We start from the raw sequence: 20,457 nt of genomic DNA on the forward strand, positions 1-20,457 counted from the left end.
TTTTAAATATTTTTTTTTTAAGTTTTTTTTGATTGTTTTAAGCATTTTTTTTTTAAAGAAATTTTAAATTTTTGTTTGAGCTTTTAGGAATAACCACTAATATTTTTCATAATTTATTAAATTTTTAAATATTCTTTTTTGAATGCTTTCTAAAATTAAGTTAAGATTTTTTTCATAAATTTTTTTAATATTTTTTTTTCAATTTTTTCGAAACAAATTATAATACTTTTTAAACGTTTTAGAAAAAAAAAATTTAATACCTTTTTAGCTAAACAAATATAACTTATATTATATAAGTTAAACTTGTATAGTTTTTTAATATTTTTTCCAGTTGTTTGATTGTATTTAAGCATTTTTCCACACAAATTTTAAATAATTTTTGTTTAAGTAAAAAAATTGTATAATTCTTTTTTGTTTAGTTTCTTGATTCTGTTAAAATGTTCTTTTCCTAAAAAATTATAAATTTTTTAAGTTTTCTAGAAATAAAGTTAATATATGTGACCTGGTCTACGGAAAGGGGGCTTACATAGGTGTCAAAAAATCAATTTTTTTTTCTAGTTTTCGCACGTTAGCTCCCTTTTCGTAGACCAGGTCACATATTTTAAATAACTTATTTTTATTTTTTAGGATGAAATTAAATTTTTTTCGTTTCTTATAAATTTTTTAAAAGTTATTTTGAAATAAAATATATAATTTTTATATATATTTTAATTTTTTTGTATGAAATTAAGAATTTCTTCAAAAAATATAAATTTCTTTAAGTTTATTTAAAAATAATTTAATAATTTTTTTATTATTTACATATATAATTTATTATTATTTTTTTTAATTTTTGATAATGAAATTACGACTGTTTAAATTTTTTATATAATTTTGAAATATTGTATTATTTTTAAATTTTTTTATTTATATACATATATTTTATATAATTTTCATTATTTTTTTGTTTTAGTTTTTTCGTTTGAAACCAAAATTTTTCTTCATAAAAACTTTAAATAATTTTTATAAGTATTTTTTATTATTTAATTTTTATTTCATTCCTTATATAATTTTTAAATATTTTTTAAAGTTTTTCTGAAATTAACTTTTTTAGGTTTTCCATTTTTTACATAATTTTTAATGTTTTTAGAAATAGAATATTAAAATACTTTTTATATGTATGTAATCTTCATATATTTTTTACGCTAAGTTTTTGTACACAAGTTCATATTTACGGGTAGTTTGTTACATAATCATGATTTAAAATTAACATAAACTCAAAAGGCTCCGCTGAAAATTATTATACAAAGTTGGTATGTAAAAAATGCAAATCTCGAAAAAATGTATGCCAATATTTTTTGTTTTTATCAATAAAACTAAATATAAATATTAATGACTGTTTTTAAAGGTATATTTCAAATACTTTTATTTTCATTAAAAAACATAAACTGTTCAAAATATTAACAAAAATATATATAAATATATAATATATATATAAATTCTCAAACACACGCCATAAAAAGCTCAGTGTATTTTACACAAATATTTTTTAAAAAAAAAAGCAATGAAAAACTGTATACAATATACAAAATAACATAAAAGATATAAAAAATAAAATGAAATTAAAAAAGTAGGAAAATATGTAATACAAATTATGTACTATCAACGAAATATCATTTTTAATTTATACATATACATATATACTTACTTGTGGTTACAAAACAGCACCACATGCAAATACATACATACTTACACTTGTGGATACAAATAAATATTACACACCCACATATAAACACATACATAGTAATATATTATATACCAGTAGTTACCATCTAAACATAACTGTGATAGTTTTAAATATTATATTGTAGCAGGATTCATTACAAAACCAAATCTGAAAATTCTTATACATATGTTAGCAATACAAAAATATTTGGAATAAATGTAGCAATTGCCGTTATGGCAGATTTCCTTGATTAAAAAAATATATATATTTACATACCATATATGCGTGTAAATATGCAAATATTACAATATTAATAAAAAGTGCTCAATTTTCCAGTGATATATGTATGTATGTAATTTATACAATAACAGTATACAAAATGTTTCCCAATTTAATTCGTTTTTACTACGCTAAGCATGTCTTTAGTTGTAATTTCGAAAAATTCCTTTAGGTTATGTAAAAATAAGTGAAAAATTCAAAAAACTTGAAAATATGCTTACCTGTCTTGTTAAAAAAAAATATATATATTCATAAATATTATAATCATTACAATGTTATTAAAATTCAGATTATTTTAAGGTTTTGTCTTTTAAAATTTTTTTTGTCTTTTAATTGCAAAAAAAAAAATGTTTGAGGTTTTAAACTACAATATTTTAAAGTTAGAGCAACTGACCGGAATCTTCAGAAATTGAAATACCTACCTTTGGTTAAGTCTGTTTTAATATATACTCGTACGTTTTTCTTTATTTTATTTTTTGTATTTCGTACAAGCGCAGTCGCTTACTGCCTTATAGCTGCGCGCAATCTGTAAAAGAAGTCATTTAACTTTAAGAGATATATATAATTGCATATTAGGGTGGGTAAAAATCGAATAATTTTTTCAAATATATTAAAATTTTTTTTTTTTTGTTATTTTTGTAATATTTTGAACAATTTTTAATTTTTTTATATCGTGAATTTTTATTATATTTTTTGTATATTTGCTAATTTTTTTTATATATTTGAAATTTTTTTTGCAATTTTTGTATATTTTTTATTTTATTATATTTTGCATTTTTATTATATATTTTTAATTGTTTTTAAATTCTTTATTTCATTCACGTTTGACGATGAATATCACGTAAACGCTAATTTAATCGAAAAACTATGCAAACCATTCATGTAGAGCAGTAAATTTTCTACGAAACTGTAAGTTTTGCAATTAAAAATATAATTTTTTTTAAATATATAAATGTCAGAGAAAAAACTTACGTTCAAATTTTAATTTTTTAATCTGATTTTCTTAGGCGTGTCTACCTATTTTTCAGAATAGAAACCGAAATAATATTCGTTTTTTTGACCCACCCTAATATACATACCTGTATTATTACTAACTTACTGTTATTATTATTAACGAAATATTGCACAATTAAGAAATGGGAATATACAATAAAGTCAAAGGGTTGTAAAAAGGCTTTGTAAAAAAATATCGTGGTATGTGTCTATATAAATGTTAGGTGTTAAAACAAATAAAAATAAAAAAATTATTAAAAAAAAAAATTGAAAATAAATTTAAAAAAAATATTTAAAGTTTATAATGTAAATTTTTTATTTTTTTTAAGAAGGAAAAAATAATAACAAATAATTATTGATAGCTTTTAAGAAAAATAAATTAAATAAAAAATATTAATTGTTTTTTTAAGCAGAAAAAATTAAACGTTTTACTTTGAGGTCTATAATTGCCTTAAATGATTATTAATTACTCAATTTAAACCAGTGAAGAAATATGTACACTAAAATCAACAAAACATATACATATGTATATGTAAAAGAACTAAAAAATTGATAAAAGTTACACCAGTTACTCGCAACGAAATTGAATACTTCAATGAAAAATAAAAATATACCTTATCTACTTATATTAGTATATTATTATTATTATACATATTAATATATATTATTTTTATCATTCCGCAAATATTTCTTACATGTAATTTGTCAATCTGTGGCAAAATGTTAAAATAGCATAAGTCGACTTACATTAATGACAACTATTTGGATTATTATGCTCAAAATAAGCGAGACTCCTCCGCTGAATTATCTCTTCAATAAGAACAAATTCTTAAAAAAATATTAAAATACTGCTAAAGGTGCCAGCGCGGGTTTCTATGTGAATAAAATCAGAAGTTAGATGAAGTCGACTTAAGCTACTTTAAAACATTACCAAAGACATTCATATATTTTCATACATACTACATATGTACACGCAGCGCGTTTTTGTCTTCGATCTTTGTTTTTTCATCACGTTTTTTTCGAGCATTTTTAAAATAAATATACAAATACACATACACATACATACATGCATATTGCATGAGCCATGCGAGCGGCCACTTGCATATTTACAATGCTTCTAATTAAAGGCAATCAATTCTAATCAAGTCTTCTCAGCTGATGTCAGCTGCATATACACCTACATACACACATACATATATACACATGTACTATTATATATTACTAACTGTAAGTTTTGCTCATAAAATATATACAAAAGTTGTGTGCACTCGGCAAAATATACAAAAATAGCTTCCTACATTTACAAAGTTAATGATTTGTGTCATAGAGTTATAATTACATATATTGGATCTAGCTCTAAGTACGACTTATTCCATTTACTTACTACTATATACAAAGAAAAATTATATATTTTATACAAATCTATGCTTAAGCTGTCTCATGAAATCCATTTTGTACTTTGGTGAAGTTTTAGTCGAATTAAGAGGGCACAATAGACCGAAGGCAAGCCTCGTCTATTTATCTTAGCCGAAGTAAGCTAATGAGTTTTTTTATATAGTTTCAAGTTAAATGTAGTACTTAAGTAAAAAATGTACTTAAGAAACATTAATGTACCTAATTGAATTTTTTGTGAAAGTTATGCATATGTATGTGTTTACAGATAAACATGTATTATATAATGTTCTTAATTATTTTATCGAAATGTGTACCTTACTACTTTATTTGTGAAGTAACAATATACTTATAAGCATATATATTTTATGTTTGTATAATTATATACATAAATGTTAATGAATAATATTTTTCTAAAATACTATTAAATACTATAATTAAATGTTAATAAATTTGTTTCGCTTTGGAATGTGTGAAAACAAATACATGTGTGTGTATTTTTATAGAAAGGCTAGGACAACAGGAGAACAAATTTGCATTATAAAGTTTTTAAATGAAAAAAATAAAATTAATTATAAAAAATAAATGTTTCTAAATTCTTAAAAATATATTTTGAAATGAAAAAGGTATAAAAATATAAATAAAAACAGATAAAAAATTCGGAAAAAATATAAAAAAATAAAAATAAATAAAAATAAAAAAGTGTAGTTAAATAATTTTAAATGAAAATAAACTAAATTTTTGAGGTTTAATAATGAAAAAATAAATCAATAAAAATGAAAAATCAAAAAATAACAAATAGCTAGGAATATGCTTAAAAATATATATATATATATATATATATAAATAAATAAATATATAAATAAAAAAATAATAAAAAGTTAAAAAATGAAATAAATAATTAAAATTATGTATATACATATATAATAAAAAATAATTATTAAAAATTAAAAAATAAAATAAATAATCAAAATTCGCTAAAAATTTATTTTTAAGTGTCAACAGATATAAAAAAACGTAAGTGAACTTAAAAAAATAAATAAATAAACAAAAAATAAAAATAAAAAATTAAATACTTCTAAATGAAAATGTACGAAATCTGTGAAAGTTGAAAAAATAGAATAAAGAAATAAAATAAATTATAGTTTTAAATAAAAATTAAAAAAAAAACCATAGTAAATAATTAAAAATGAAAAATTATTAAAAAAATATTGAATCAACAAACAAAATGTAATATAATTTTAAATAAAAAAAAATATGAAAAATATACAGAATCGGTGAAAGTTGAAAAAATGGGCCTGATTTACCCATACGAACATAAAAGTAATATGAAAAAAATTTCAACAAAAGCAAACTTCAATAAATAAAATCAAAAATCGTGTCGACACGACATCGCAATATAGCAAATTGAATCACATTTATTTATAATTTTTTTTTTTAATATTTTATGCATTTTTCACTTTAATGTTGCACTGTATACTTGTCTTCTTGTTAGAAAAGTAAAATGTGTGCAAACAATTTATGTTCACCGTTGAAAAAAAATATTTTCATAACACTTTCTGACAAAAAAATAAATTTTCAATTTCGTCCACCTTGCACCCCGAGCAAGCCCGCAACTTGTTTTTTTTTTTTATTTTGTCGCACAGTGTGTGACACTAAACGAACAAATCAAGATAAAAGCTCTTACTTTTATTTATATTTCTATTGTTTTATTTACTTTGTATAGCTTATTACTATATTAAAAATATAAATTGTTTGTCCTTATAGACGCATGTTTTTTGCTTAAATATTTCCCAATCTATTACAATATTTTTTTGCCGAAGTTTCTCAAACCGTTTTATTACATTTTAAACCAGTGTTTATTATAAAAAGAAAATATTTTTAAGGACCGCTTTAATTTTTATATTCGAAAATTGTTAAATTTTATTTGTAAAAAAAATTAAAATTACCCACTGTATATTTTTCAAAGAGAAATGCAACAATCCAAATTTTTCATTGTTATTTGGTAATTTTTTTTTATTTTAATTTAAATTTTTTTACAATTATAAATATTTTATTACATTTTTTTTCGATAAAAAATATTTTATTTAAAATATTAATATAAAAGTTTAAACATTAAAAAAAAAAAATAAAAATTAAATAAAATGTTTTTAATTAAATAAACCATATAAAAAAATGAATTAAATTTTTAAATATAATTTTTTTATATTATATATATTTATATATATTTTATATATTTAAATAAAAATTGAAAAAAAAGTTTTACGATAAAAAATATTTGATTTAAAATTAATTTTATTTTATTTTTTTTTAATATATGTTTTATTTACAATTTTATTTATTTTTTTAATATATTTTAGTCAAATAAAAATATTTTTAACTTCAAAAACTTTAACTTCAAAAAATATTGTTTTTTAATTTTTAAATTAATTTTTTTGAACGTTTATTTTTTTCACTGACTGCGTATAACAATATAATGTTTTATGTAAAAAAAAAATTTTTTTATGGTTACTCTTTTTTTCTTTACTGTTAATTTAATATTTTCACTCAAACAACAAAAATTTTTTATAAAAAGTATGTCATGTATTTTTAAATAATATTATGTAAGCATGCTTTCGTTTAAAAAAATTTCAACAAAGTAATGTTTTTGAATGCTCTCGAAATGATTTATCTTTGTCGGCTTTTGACGTTTTTAGCATGCTTTACATTTATATTTTTTTTGTTATTGTTGCTACTGTTTATATTTTTAAAAAATATATTTTATGTTTTCGAATCTCCACCAACAAAAAAAACAAATAACACTTAAATAACCAACACAAACAGAAAAATAATTAATTTTTATAAAAAAACGTTTTAAAATTTTATTATCAATTTTTTTTTAATTACGACAAAAATTTTAACTAAAATTGAAATGCCAAAAAAAGTGCATTTAAATTTTATTAACCATAAAAATTTAATTATCAACATTTTTTTATAATTAATGCAAAATTTTTATTTAAAATTAAATTTAGCATAAATTCCAAAACAAAAGTTTAACTAAAATGAACATGACATTTTTAATCAAAATTTTTTTTTATAAAAAATTCATGCAAAATATTTGACAAAAAAATTTAAATGGTCAAAAACTCAAAAATTCATGTAAAAATTTTAATTAGAATTAAGTTCCATACCAAATAGAAAACAGAAAATTTAATTGAAAATAAAATTTAAATAATTTTATTAAAATAGTTTTTTTTTCAAAAAAAAAAAAAATTAAATATAGTAATATACGCAGAATGAGTATCTTTTAAGTCAGAAATTTACCAAATTACAATTTCCAAACAGCAGAACAATAACAAAAACAATACTGATAATTACATTAAAAATGATTTTCAACTATTTTGCGCATCATTGCAGCACAATGTATGCACTGGGATCGATAGTTCGGTGTAAGTAAATGACTCAAGTAAAGAATGTAGCAAACTAGACACACAAATTTACAATTTTTAACACACACACTTCACTGCAACGGCGCTCATAACTCACAAATCACTCAATTACTTAAAAAAATGCAAAATGCCGTCTTCAGCAAACAAGAATACATTGCGCGCTAACAAAAAATGAAAATAAAACAAAAATCATCAAAAATTTAACATTTGATTATTGAGACGCGCTGCAAAATACGCAAATTGTTCAATTTTCAAATTAACCGCAAGTGGAACGCACCGCCTCGACGCAGAAAAAGCGAAAATCACCGACTCACTTGACGTGCTGACCATGAATAGAGTGGCGCACAAGGGCAAATGCACGCGCAGATGATTGCCGGCGAGCGATTGAATGAGCGAGTGATTTGAATTTGAAAATGTCACAGGCGAAGTCAATTACGTGAAAGCGCAAACAAAACGCACCAACACAAGTGACAAGACAAGCGCACACACATAAGCTATGCACAAAGCAGCCAAACAAGCTGCTCTTGCGTGTGGCTGTGTGCGTGTGTGCAGGACTCGTGCTGCCCTTTGCGGTGTTGAGATTGAAATCTGCATTTTCACATTCAAGCAATAATCGAGTGCACGGCAATCGCAGCAATTTATCGCACAGCCAATCACAGTGGACATAAGTCAATACACACACGCACAAGTATACATATATACAAATATATCGTCATTCACAAGTGTATGCACTGCTGACACAGAGGAATACCTCCCACCTTACATTTAGTCAACAATGAAATTTATCGGACCCACGCACACACTCATACAAACGTACATAGTTAGACCTTCCACAACACACACACACATACGTAGTATAGTACAGCTGCATTACTTACAATAAACAGTGTAATTTAAAAACAAATTAGCGCAGTTGGTTCTCTGGAGATTCAGTTTTCATACCTGCCTCAACGCTCTGTGTAGTTCAGTATGTAATTATAGTAATTTGAAGTTGTGCGTTGATAATCATTAGTCCATGAGGACTTTGTTTATGCGTTGCATTATACATATTAGCGTTACATTCTTCATATTTTAGTTTGTAGCAACATTTGATGAACATAAAGTAGAGTAAAGTAGTGAATTTTCTTGGTGAAATAGTCATGCTAATGGTATATGCAGTATTTAGACACGTGGCATAATTATATTTGTATATGAAAAGCTATTTTAAAGGGATCATAATTACTTTGTATTTTTGGCTTACGTTGCCACTGATCACGTAAGCATAAATACTAACATAAATTTAATCGTGCTAAAGTTACCGACGACCTACCTGTAAGCCAAAGATTCGATATTCAACTCCAAAATAGAGACCAGAGATCATGTCAACCTTCACAGGTGCATTTTTTACTTAAAATGGTAAAAAAGTAAATTTCTTATAGCTTAAAAGCTTATAAGAGATCGTTATCTTGATTTTGATCGTTTATTTTGTATGGCAGCTATATGCTATATTAGTTCGATCTGAACAAATTCTTCTGAGATTGTGGTACTTCCTTTGAGAACAATTCACCCCAAATTTCTCCAAGATATCTTGTCAAATAAAACAGTTTTTCATACGAGCACTTGATTCCGATGGTTCAGTTTGTATGGCAGCTATATGCTATAGCGGTCCAATATCGTCAGTTCCGACAAATGAGCAGCTTTTGGTGACAGAAAGACTTGTGAATATTTTCAGATCCATATATCAAAAGCTTATGGACTACGTTACGTCTATACAGATGGTTGAACGAACATAATTAAATTGACTCAGCTCGTCAAGCTCTACTCCAATAATACTTTATCATACTATAATATACTTTACTAGGTCTCCGTTGCTTTCTTCTAGATGTTACAAAATTCGTGGCAAAAAGGATATACACTTTTCAGTTTTTAAAAACAGAAAATCACACCGATGGTGATCATATTCTCTTCTGAGGACAGAAAGATACTAGTAAAGGTTCATATCCCATTTTGACTTTTCTCGTCATCTAACATTCCTCTCCTGTTGGTCCGACCCCGTCCAAACAGCATGTTTCTTGGGTCTACCGCTGGATGACGTTGACGACAACTTAGGCAGTCCTTACCATCGTAAATTATCGTAATAATACAAGTCGAAACGAATATTTTACATTTAATAAAACTGTACGTAATCGTTTGAGGCATTTTTTAAAATATTACTTTAATTTCGATTTTTAAAAAATTTGACTCTTCACACTTGCCAAAATTATAGTTTTTCTATGTTATTTGCCTTAATATTAGAGAGTTTTTAACCGATAAATAACAGAGATCAGAAGGGTATTTAAATCGGGTATTTCTACTCCGATAAAATTTATCAGAAAGTCTACCAAAATGACAGTTCTTTGCCTTATAAAGCTCATTCCAGATACTTCAACACGACTCTCCCGGTATGGGTGCAACACTTTGAGTTTAGTTTCGTTTAATGTACAGATTAAAGTCAACTTATACATACATAACGAAATAAAGTTCGACGCCTAGTGATCGTGTCAAAGCAATTAATTTAGACACTTTCTGTTATCTTAAAGTCAATATGCCATAGTTTTCTCAGCAGATTTCTGCATTTGCTATCGCTTTTTGAATATTACCTGCGGAGACAGAAATGAAGTGCTGTAAATATGAGCGCATTTATCAGTGATCGTGAGACAGACAGACAGATTTGAGTCGTGTGCTAATTTTAGAAAATCATAAAATTAATGATAAGTACGTACTGGTGGTTGGAACTCGTGAGCGAATGTAAAGAATCGAGACGGCACATATCTTATTCCTCTGAGTGATCGTAAAAGTTGTTTGAACACTTATTTAAACACATTTTTTTTACGTCGTTTGGTGGCAAATATTTTATAATATTATAAAATACGAAATTTTTAAATACTAAGTGAAGCCCTGAAACTCAGTTCAAAATATTTTTCTGTGCATTTAGTATTTGTAATTATTTATTTAACCATCTGTCGGTGGGCGTACCCTAAACTCAGCGATTTTTTTATATTTTCTACAATTTGAATAAATTAAAAAAAATCATTAAATAAAAAATTAGGGGAAAAATAAAAGCACTTATTTTTGAAGAACATAATTGAATAAAAAATAAAAAAAAATATAAAAACTATAATTAATTAATAAAAATTAAAATTAAATTAAAAATAAATATTTTTTTGTTTTTTTATTAAATTATGTTTGCCAAAATTAATCGTTTTTCCCTAATTTTTTATATTTTTTTAATTAATAAAAATTAAACTAAAAAAAAATAAAAAAAAAATTTAAAAAATTTTAAAAACTAAAACAAAATTAAAAAAAATTAAATTAAATTAATTAAATTAAATTAATTTTTTTCATGTTAATTATATTTAAGCAATCTGCGTGTAAATCTAATTACTTCCTTTTATTGTCCTCAATTTAAATTCTTACTGTTCACCCATGTCCCAACCATAAACAAAGTAAATATCACTTAATCCAATTTCAGAAAACAATTAAAAATTAGCCATAAATGTCAAGCATTATTCCTTAATTATTATTTCCTTAAGAAATGCATGATTCAACTTAATTAGTCTAAAAAGAAAAAATTAATTGCATGCCTAGCTGCTTAAAATAAAATATTTATAATAACATTTTTACATAAATAATTCGTGAACCCATGTTTGTACTTCTTGTTTTGACTGTCCAAAAATTTATGTAAGATTTTGTTTCATCAAGTGGTGGGTTATGTTTTATTATTATAATAAAATGTGGAAAATAGCCTTAACAAATGTTTATTTATTTTTCAAATTTGAAATATATAAAAAGAAATCAATGGGAATAATTAAGAATTATTTTTTTATAAATATTATTTTTTATCAACGTCTATAAAATATATTTTTTATACATATTTTTTTTTTTTTTTTTTTTTAAATTAATGTCTTACGAAAAGCAAAATAATAAAAATTTGAAAGTTCAAAAAACAGACATAGGAAATTTTTTAAAAATAAAATTTTTTCCTAAAATAGAAATTTGGAAAATTAAAAAATTTTTAAATGCAAAATTTTCTTAAAATAAAATAAAAATTTGGAACTTTTGAAAAAACAAATTTAAGTACATATTTAAAATCTAATTTTTTTTTTAAACATAAATTTGAAAGTTAAAAAATTTAAAATTTTTACAAGTTAACATATTTTCGTAAAATCAAAATTTGAAAGCTAAAAAGATATTGAAAAATTTTTTCAAAAAAAAAGTTTGAAAGTAAATTTTTTTTTTAAATTACAACACTTTCGTTAAATAAAAATTTTAAAGTTAAAAAAGATTGAAAATTTTTTCGTGAAAAATTTATAGTTAGAAAATTGAAATTGTTGAAAAATTAAAATATCTCTGTAAAATAAAAACTTTAAAGTTAAAAGGAAATTGAATATTTTTAAAAATTAAAATCTTGTGAAAAACAAAATATAAATTAAAAAACTTTAAATTTTCTTAAAAATTAAAATATTTTCGTGAAATAAAAATTTTAGAAATAAAGAAATTTAAACATTAATAATTTACGAAAACCAAAATAAAAATTTTAAAGTTGAAAACAGATTGAAAACTTTTTCGGTGAACTATTAATTTGAAAAATGTTGAAGAGTTTTTAAAAATTAAAATATTTCTTTAAAATAAAAAGTAAAAAATTTTGAAATTTTTTTTTAATTAAAATTTTGAAAAAAATTTGAAAAGTTGGAAAGAAATTAAAAAAATTAATTTTTTAATATTGTTAACTTTAAAATAATTTAAATATAATTAACAATTTTTTTACCATAATTTCAAATATTTTAGAAAATTCAACTGCTTGTATATATAATATTCACTAAAGTTTTGTAAGCTCACTTTTAAATTAACATCATATATTAATACATTCAGAATTTTACGAAAAGAAAAATAAAAAATTTAAACAAAAATAAAATTTTTAAAAATTAAAATTTTATGCAAAGTAAAATAACAATTGGAAAGTTAAAAAATGAATAATTTTAAAAAATTAAAATTTTGAAATATTGAAAAAAGTCGAAATATTAAAAAAATATATTTTTTTAATTTTTCTTAAAAAAAAAATATTTTTTCAAAATTTATTTTAAAATATTTAAAAACAAAATGAAAAATAACTAAACACAATATAAAAATTAAAAAATTGAAAAAAAAAAATTAAAAAATTTTAAAAACTAAAATTTTACGGAAATTTGAAAAAAAATGAAAAATGTTTAAAATTACAATTTAAAAAAAGTAGAGAAGTTTGAAATAAAATTTAAAATGGTTTTCAACATTTTTCTTTTTAAAATATTTTAAAATAAATTAAAAAAACAAATTTTTTTTCTCGTTTCATATTAAATAAAATTCTGCTAGCTCACCTTTAAAATTATATATATTTACATATTAATAATTGTTGTATGCTCTGCTAGTTATATTAGAATTTTAGTTAGAAAAAATAATCATTTAAATAATTTAAAAATATTAAACAATCATTCCTTTCCTTGGCGTAGACACTTTAATTCAAACAGTATTTTTATTTGAACAACTCCTTATCCTCTTCTACTGACAATTCAAAATTAAATTGGCGCGTCCTTTTTTGAGCGAGAAATCAACCAATATCAGTACGAGTTGAAAAAAAGCTCCTCTCTTACTAATAATCCTTGTTAATCGTACAAATGTTTGCCTTCGCCTATTTATTTACCTTCTTTTCTCATATAAACAACAACAACAATCAACCGCTCGCTTGAATTCACAACGCCGATTTGTTAAAAAAAATACCCAAATATACGGTAACTCAAAAACCAAAAAATATATACATATATACGAACGACAGACTCAGTGAAACGGCGAGGCTGCTGCGTAGCGTTTTTACGCGTCGTGCCAATACCAGAGTCGAAACGGAACTAGAACTGTCGCGTGAGTACAAATACACTAAAACCTATGAAAAAATTAACAACATTTGTGGCATATAATATAAAACAGTGTCTCTACGATGGGTTTCCCTTGTGGTTGAGGCAAGTTTGTATGTTTCACGATAGCCACAAGGCATGATTTCTAGATATATAAGTAGTTAGGTAGGTATATAAGGGCAGCAGTATGAATAGCTTTAATTAAAGCTATGAAATTGCTTCAAAATTGAAAAAATATGAAGTTAATAAAATAATGAAAAATTTGCTAGAAGAGTGTGGAAAGTGCAAGTAAAAGCAATATTTATTGTGCTTAGCAAAATACAACAACAAATGAAATGGAAAAATTCAGAAAAATGCAATAATTGCTCATTCAATTAAAGTATTGGGCAGTCAGCGTGATTCTATAAATTTTACTTCATTACTGGTAAACACTAACCAGTAAGCAAAAATGTGTGGGATAAGTAAGATTAAGCTGATAGTAGGCTAATGAGCCACGCTAAGATCAGTTTTCTTCCTTTGTGATACCAGCTGGGTTTCAGCTATGACGTCTATGAGAAGTAGTCAACTTTAGGATAGCTGTGCTTGAGGCAAGTTTTAATACACTTTGTGGCCTCGTTATCGATACCTCTTCCAATGTCTCATTGCGTAATGCCCCCAAATCTTAAAAATGCCAAAAATATTTTTTGGATTGGAAGTAATGAAAAAATTTGAAATGCTGAGCTTCCATACAACTTCCCTGTGCAGCTTTTCGGTTTTACTTTTGTGGATAAAGCTTTGGAAAAAGCTTTGTTCCCAAAACTTTGAGTGAAAGCTTTGTTATGGATAAAGTTGTGTTCCCAAAACTTTGAGTAAAAGCTTTGTTATGGATAAAGTTTTGATCCCAAAACTTTGAGTGAAACATTTTTTATGCATAAAGCTTTATTCCTCAAACTTTCAGTGAAAGCTTTGACTAAATTAAGTTTTTTTTATCTTTCTAATATTTTATAAAACATACGAAATGGCGCGGCAGTGCTTTTGAGAATTCTAGGAAGTTGAAAGGAGCGATTCTCGCCTCATGCATCACTTCGGAAGTTTAGTTTAAAACGAAAATCATGCCGGCTTTGAGTTTATGAAAAACAAGCATTTAAAGATAAGATCTTCAAGATTAGAATACCAACTATTTTTCCATACTTCGAAATAATGTTTTCTGGGTAGCTATTTGTTATGAAACTTCAATGGCGACACTGCAGGTGGCTTAATGGATTATAGCGCAAAGGGTTGTATAAGTTATTGAAAGATTGATGGCTCAGTAATTACTTGACTGAATAGTTAAGTTTTTTTATACTTAAATATATACTTTTATACATACATATGTATATATATATTTTTTTTAATGCAATATATATAATGCTTGTCATTAGTACGTGCTGTTGCTAAGGTAAAAACAGCGCTGTGATATGTTGCCCCACTCGGTTCACCCAACAATCACTAATGACTTTTTGCCTTGACTCTTGAGCTACACCTAAATTTTCCGCAGCTGTGCACCTAAAGCGGTAGACTTTTCCGTGTCTTTTCTTATGAATTATGCATTTATTAATTCAAAAATCTATGATTAGAAGCTTACCCCAAGTTCACGCCTACAATTAATTTGTTGATGATGAACAAAGTTTTTTTTATATAATTATTACTGTCAAACAAATGTTTTGTCAAAATATAATATAATAGTTTGGAAGGGTCAACGAAAGCTTTCAGTTCGAAGCAGTTACCATAAGTAACACATGTGAGCTTTCACTCCTTCAATAGCAGCGTGTTTAATATATGAAAGCGCTGCCAAAAACATGGAGCTTTCATGGTTTTTTTTTTATAGGAGCATAGAAAACTGATCACAGTATTTTGTTTAAAATTTGTGTATCCTGAGGTAATACTACTAAATTTCATACAAAAATCACCCCTTGATACATTTTTAAAGGATAAAAGTAACCTTTGAACACTCACATTTTACACAAATTGTATAATAGACATACATATGTAAACTAATAATATACACAACATTCATATATAGTATTTATTATGAACATAACATTTTCATTAAAAAAAAGGCTTACGGTCAAACCTAATCATTCTCAGGCGTCGAAAGCACAACACAACTCACTAAAATATTGGATAAACATATTTTAAGAGTTATGGTATAGACCAGATTCCAAAGAAATTTTTGTTAGAAAACTTTATAGAAAAAAATAGCGGTACTTATTTAAAAAAAATATAAATAAATAAAAATATATCTAAAAAATGGAAGCTCTAAACCATTAAAAGCTACGAAGTATAGCAATCCAGTAAAAGCTAAAAAAGAGTTGTATGTGAAGCCAATTGAGATCGAAATAGATAAAAGCTTTACAGAAAAACGTTAGGAATACGAAAAAGATTCGTAATTAATTAAAAACTTTAATTTTATTTAACAACTGTACAACCTAAAAGGAGGCCTGTAAATTTGTGAAAAATATTTTAATTTTTTTTTTACCAAAATATTTAGGACAAACCAGAGAAGAAATGAATATAGTTCAATTAAAAGCTTGAATGATATAAAAAAGTGTACGACAGGAAATATAAAAATATAAAATTATATTTTTACCAAACGGTGAACATAGAATACAGAGAAGCTATAAATTTAGCTTAATTAAAAGCTTGGAAAAAAATGAGAGTTTACGTAATAAAGCTTTCACTCAGTGAAATTGCTAAAAATGTAATTTTATTAAACGTTATACCTAGTAGAAAAGAGAAGAAATAAATTTAGCCTACGTAAAAGCTTAGATAATATGTGAAAGCTTACGAAAATAAGCTTTCACTTAGTTAAATTCCTAAAAATAGATTTTTTTCAAAGGATATACATAGAAAACAGTGAAGAAGTAAAATCAGCTCAATTGAAAGTTTGGATAATATATCAAAGTTTACGAAAAGGAGCTTTTACTTAGTGAAATTTGCTAAAGATATATTTTTTCAAATGATATACATATGTGCATAGAAAACATAGAAAAAAAATTAAAAAAAGCTTAAAAGCTTTAAAAGCTTGGTTAAAATGTGAAAGCTTACGAAAAGAAGCTTTCATTTAGTGAAATTGCGAAACTTATATTTTTGTCACATCATAGACATAGAAATAGAGAAGAAATAAATTTATCTTATAAAAATCTTATATAATATATGAAAGTTGACAAAAAAAAGCTTTCACTTAATGAATACAGTTTATACAGTTAATATTTGAAGAGCAATATCTAATTTATATGCCGGTCAGATAACCAACATTCTACTAGAAATTCTTTTAGAACTAGGAAATAAGCCAGTGATTTTTTCTTAATTCTTAGAAAATTGTGACTTTACTAGATTTTGCTTCAAAGTTAAATTTCCAAAATGTCTGAACTTTAAAATAACTTTGAAGCATTTCAAATTTGAAATTTCTTTGGAATCTCTTGCAAATTTCAATTTTTTTTTGCAAACAATATTAATCACATTTCTTTTCTTCATGTTATAATATAGACGGTTACGCTTTCTCCCAAGAGGAAGGTGGTGCAGTGCCACAATCCGTCGTTATACGCGCGTACGACACGAATTTGCCGAAACCGGAGGGCAACTAAGCGCATGAAACTACACAAAAACTGCTACTGGTTATGGAGGAGACAAAAGCAATGTGGAGGAAACGTACGCTGTGTTAGAGTAAAACTGATAACGATGAAGATCATTGCAGAGTGTAAGCAAAGTGGATGCGGTGGGGATAGCCACGCAAGGGATGGTGTGATTCAACTCGCAATGATTAATGTGCGATCCAAACCAAGCACATTTTTCAGTTCACCGAAATATTAGTAAAATTGCAAGCATTCGAAGAATATCACACAAAATACTTGCAAGTATAGCAAAAAATTCAACTATTGTATATTAAAAAAAAATTGTTTTCAAATCCCCAACACAAAAGGCCAAAAATAGTCAAAAAAGAACAAGCACCTTTTTGACAGCCAAAGCAGCTGTCAAAACGTCAGTCATAACATAAATGTATTCAAACAGAAATTATGCGAAATATTCAAGAAAACTAACTGTGAAAAGATAACATTTTATTGAAAATCAGAAGCTTAACAAGAACACACATTTTTAGCATACTAAGTTCAAATCTAGCATATTAAGAGCAAACTTTATTCTATTTATATAATATTAGTCTAAGCCAAAGAGGAAAAGTGAAAATTCATGCATAATGAACAGCATAAATATAGTTATCAAGTGAAAAGTGGAAGCTTTCTTCTTTATTGGCGTATAAGTGGTAGCATTATGCAGTCAAAATGCCATCAATGTGGCATCAATATTTAAAGTGGCATTATAATTATAATTATGATTACTATTGTGTGCATTACTAAACCGATAACTGACTATGTCATATGACTTTAATTATTAACCGTTATACTTAACTAGTTAATTGTTTTCTTAATTTGTGTATAATAAATATGCTTGTAAAATAACTAAAATTATAAGTAAGACACACTGTAAAAAATAAATTAATATTCTCGCAAATAAAAAATTGTAAAATAAAAAAATTGTCGAAGAAAGTTGAAAATTATGAAAAATTCATATAATTGAGAAGGCATATAAAGCACGAAAAAAAAGTCGAAAACAATATAAGCATTTTTGATTTATGAAAGCAACAGCAAATAACGTGCAAATATTTGCTTAGGTGTTCCTAATAATATTGATAATATTTTTTATACCGTTAAAAAGTATAATTTTTATTAGTTTGAACTTAAAAAAGTTCAAAATTTATTTAGGAATAATTTAAAGGCGTAATTATATCAACGAATATCAAATTTAGTCAAATTCTGTTGTAGACAATTTAAAACTGTTAAAAAGACCTTTATTAAATGCTTTACTAACCGCAAAATATGCTGTCGTTTAGGTGTTTACTGTTGCCACTTTTGTAACTATAATAAAATAAACTAAAACCGAATACAACAAAAAAAATTACATATTCTATTTCTGAGACAACGCTATGGCAATAAGTCTCCATTAGGGGTTATAGGCAGTAAGAAGGCCGAAAAAAGCGAATTTTCCAGATATTTTTTTTATATCCAATTTTTTTCTCCACTCCTGTGCGCCCATTGCGAACATGATCCATCCATTCGATTTTGAATTTGGTGCAAGTTAGCTTTTCCGTTATAAAATGTTTACTGGCTTGCAACTGGAGGTTCAAAATAATTCACTTTAGTGTGGCATGTGATGATTTTTTTTAGATTTTGTAAAAACTTTTTGTCAAAACGAAATTGAAAACTTTTTTTTCATAATATCATAGCTTGCTACAACGCTTAAGCAATAATTCTGCATTGAAATGTTTGACTTGGCACTGCTGATTTTTTAACTGAAAAGTGAAAAACTTTAATTTCAATAATTATACGCTGCCTTGCACCCAGAGCGGAAACGGATATGCGATATTTGCAATTGACGGAAGTTGCCCCTTAATGTAGGCAACATTTTATGATTTTAGTGGTGATTAAGCATTATTTATTAAAAATATGACACTATTATGTATTTTTTGAATTTTTAAATTAAACAAAATTACCTTTGAATTTAAAAATTTTGTAATAATCATCTATAAAGTAATTTCCATTGGATTGCTTATGTAAAAATACTTATATACATATGTGCTTAGTACTACTAATATTATTAGAAAGGCATAAAATTAACACATTGGTACCTTATAATGAATTGAGTGCAGCTTAAACACAAGAAAAAAAATTAAATTGAAGAAAAATTTTATAATAATTATAGGCAAACTTACAAATACGTATCCATTAAATTTGAGTAGCACATAACATTATACATAAATATTTGGAACATTTACACTACTTTAGCTACATTGGCACCATATTGAAAATCAACTATTATGAAAAAACTGTCGAATTATAAATTACATAAGTTTTGAGAGACAAAAAGTATTTAATATTAAAGTAATTTCGTTATAAATTCAGAAAACTGAATGTGAAGATAGCTTGGTCGCTTATTAAAACTGTAAATAATAGCATAAGCAGACTGTATACTAATTGAATACTAAAAAGTATGTGTATCTGCTTCGATTTTTTTTCGAATATTAATGTTGTGAGCTTTATATTTTTTCGATAACTTTTTGGAGATACAAATTATAAAAAAAAAATAATAATAAGCCTTAAAGAAATAAATGTTAAAAATGTATACTTTTTGTGCATATTTTTAATTTCATAATTTCTGTTCAATTATCTTAAAATACTTTATTAAAAGAGGCTTATATAAAAAAATTTATATTTTTCATTTCCAATAATTTTTTAAAACAAACTTAAATTAAGAAAAATTATTTCAAATTATTTATAATTTTTGTAACAAATTTTTTTACATAATATATACATATATGTAAGCATATATGTATATATACATATGTATATATTTGCATACAATATTACGTGAAAATCAGTTTGAATGCTTACAATAAAAAATAAATAAGCTATATACTTCGTGTGACCTTCACTAAACGTCCTGTAACTTGACTATCATTTTCCTAACAGCACCTTGAAGTAAATAAATAATTTATAACTATTATCCAAACGTCACTTTATTGTTGTTATCTAATACTCATAACATTGTATATACGAAAGTAAGCGGTCACGAACATTTTCGGTAAAATTTAAACTAAAGTTCAAGCAAATAAATTTTGTGGTGTGTTTACATTATTACTTACATACATACATACAAACATGCATAATGGAAATAATTTTAATGA

At 24.7% G+C, this 20,457-nt stretch overlaps 1 protein-coding gene and 1 long non-coding RNA gene across 4 annotated transcripts in view; one reads left to right on the forward strand and one right to left on the reverse strand.

Moving 5' to 3' along the window:
* Nucleotides 1–18,646, forward strand: part of LOC105228476 (probable phospholipid-transporting ATPase IA) — a 118,816-nt gene extending 100,170 nt beyond the window's left edge. The window contains exons 14-15 of one of the 3 annotated variants that reach the window (XM_049453598.1): nucleotides 7,766–7,797; nucleotides 17,208–18,646. In XM_049453598.1, coding sequence (XP_049309555.1) covers nucleotides 7,766–7,797; nucleotides 17,208–17,305 — 130 coding nt within the window. In that variant the 3' untranslated portion in view covers nucleotides 17,306–18,646. Of the gene's footprint in view, nucleotides 1–7,765; nucleotides 7,798–13,624; nucleotides 13,708–17,207 lie in introns of all 3 variants that reach the window. The other 2 variants (XM_049453596.1, XM_049453599.1) reach the window with 2 other exon arrangements.
* On the reverse strand, nucleotides 9,195–11,046 carry LOC125777821 (uncharacterized). The gene is made up of 2 exons (XR_007422414.1): nucleotides 10,539–11,046; nucleotides 9,195–10,415 (listed from the first exon to the last, which is right to left on the reverse strand). It is a non-coding gene; the product is annotated as an uncharacterized LOC125777821 (long non-coding RNA).
* Nucleotides 18,647–20,457: the final 1,811 nt, after the last annotated feature.

This window comes from Bactrocera dorsalis, chromosome 3, assembly GCF_023373825.1.
Source record: "Bactrocera dorsalis isolate Fly_Bdor chromosome 3, ASM2337382v1, whole genome shotgun sequence".
NCBI lineage: Eukaryota > Metazoa > Arthropoda > Insecta > Diptera > Tephritidae > Bactrocera > Bactrocera dorsalis.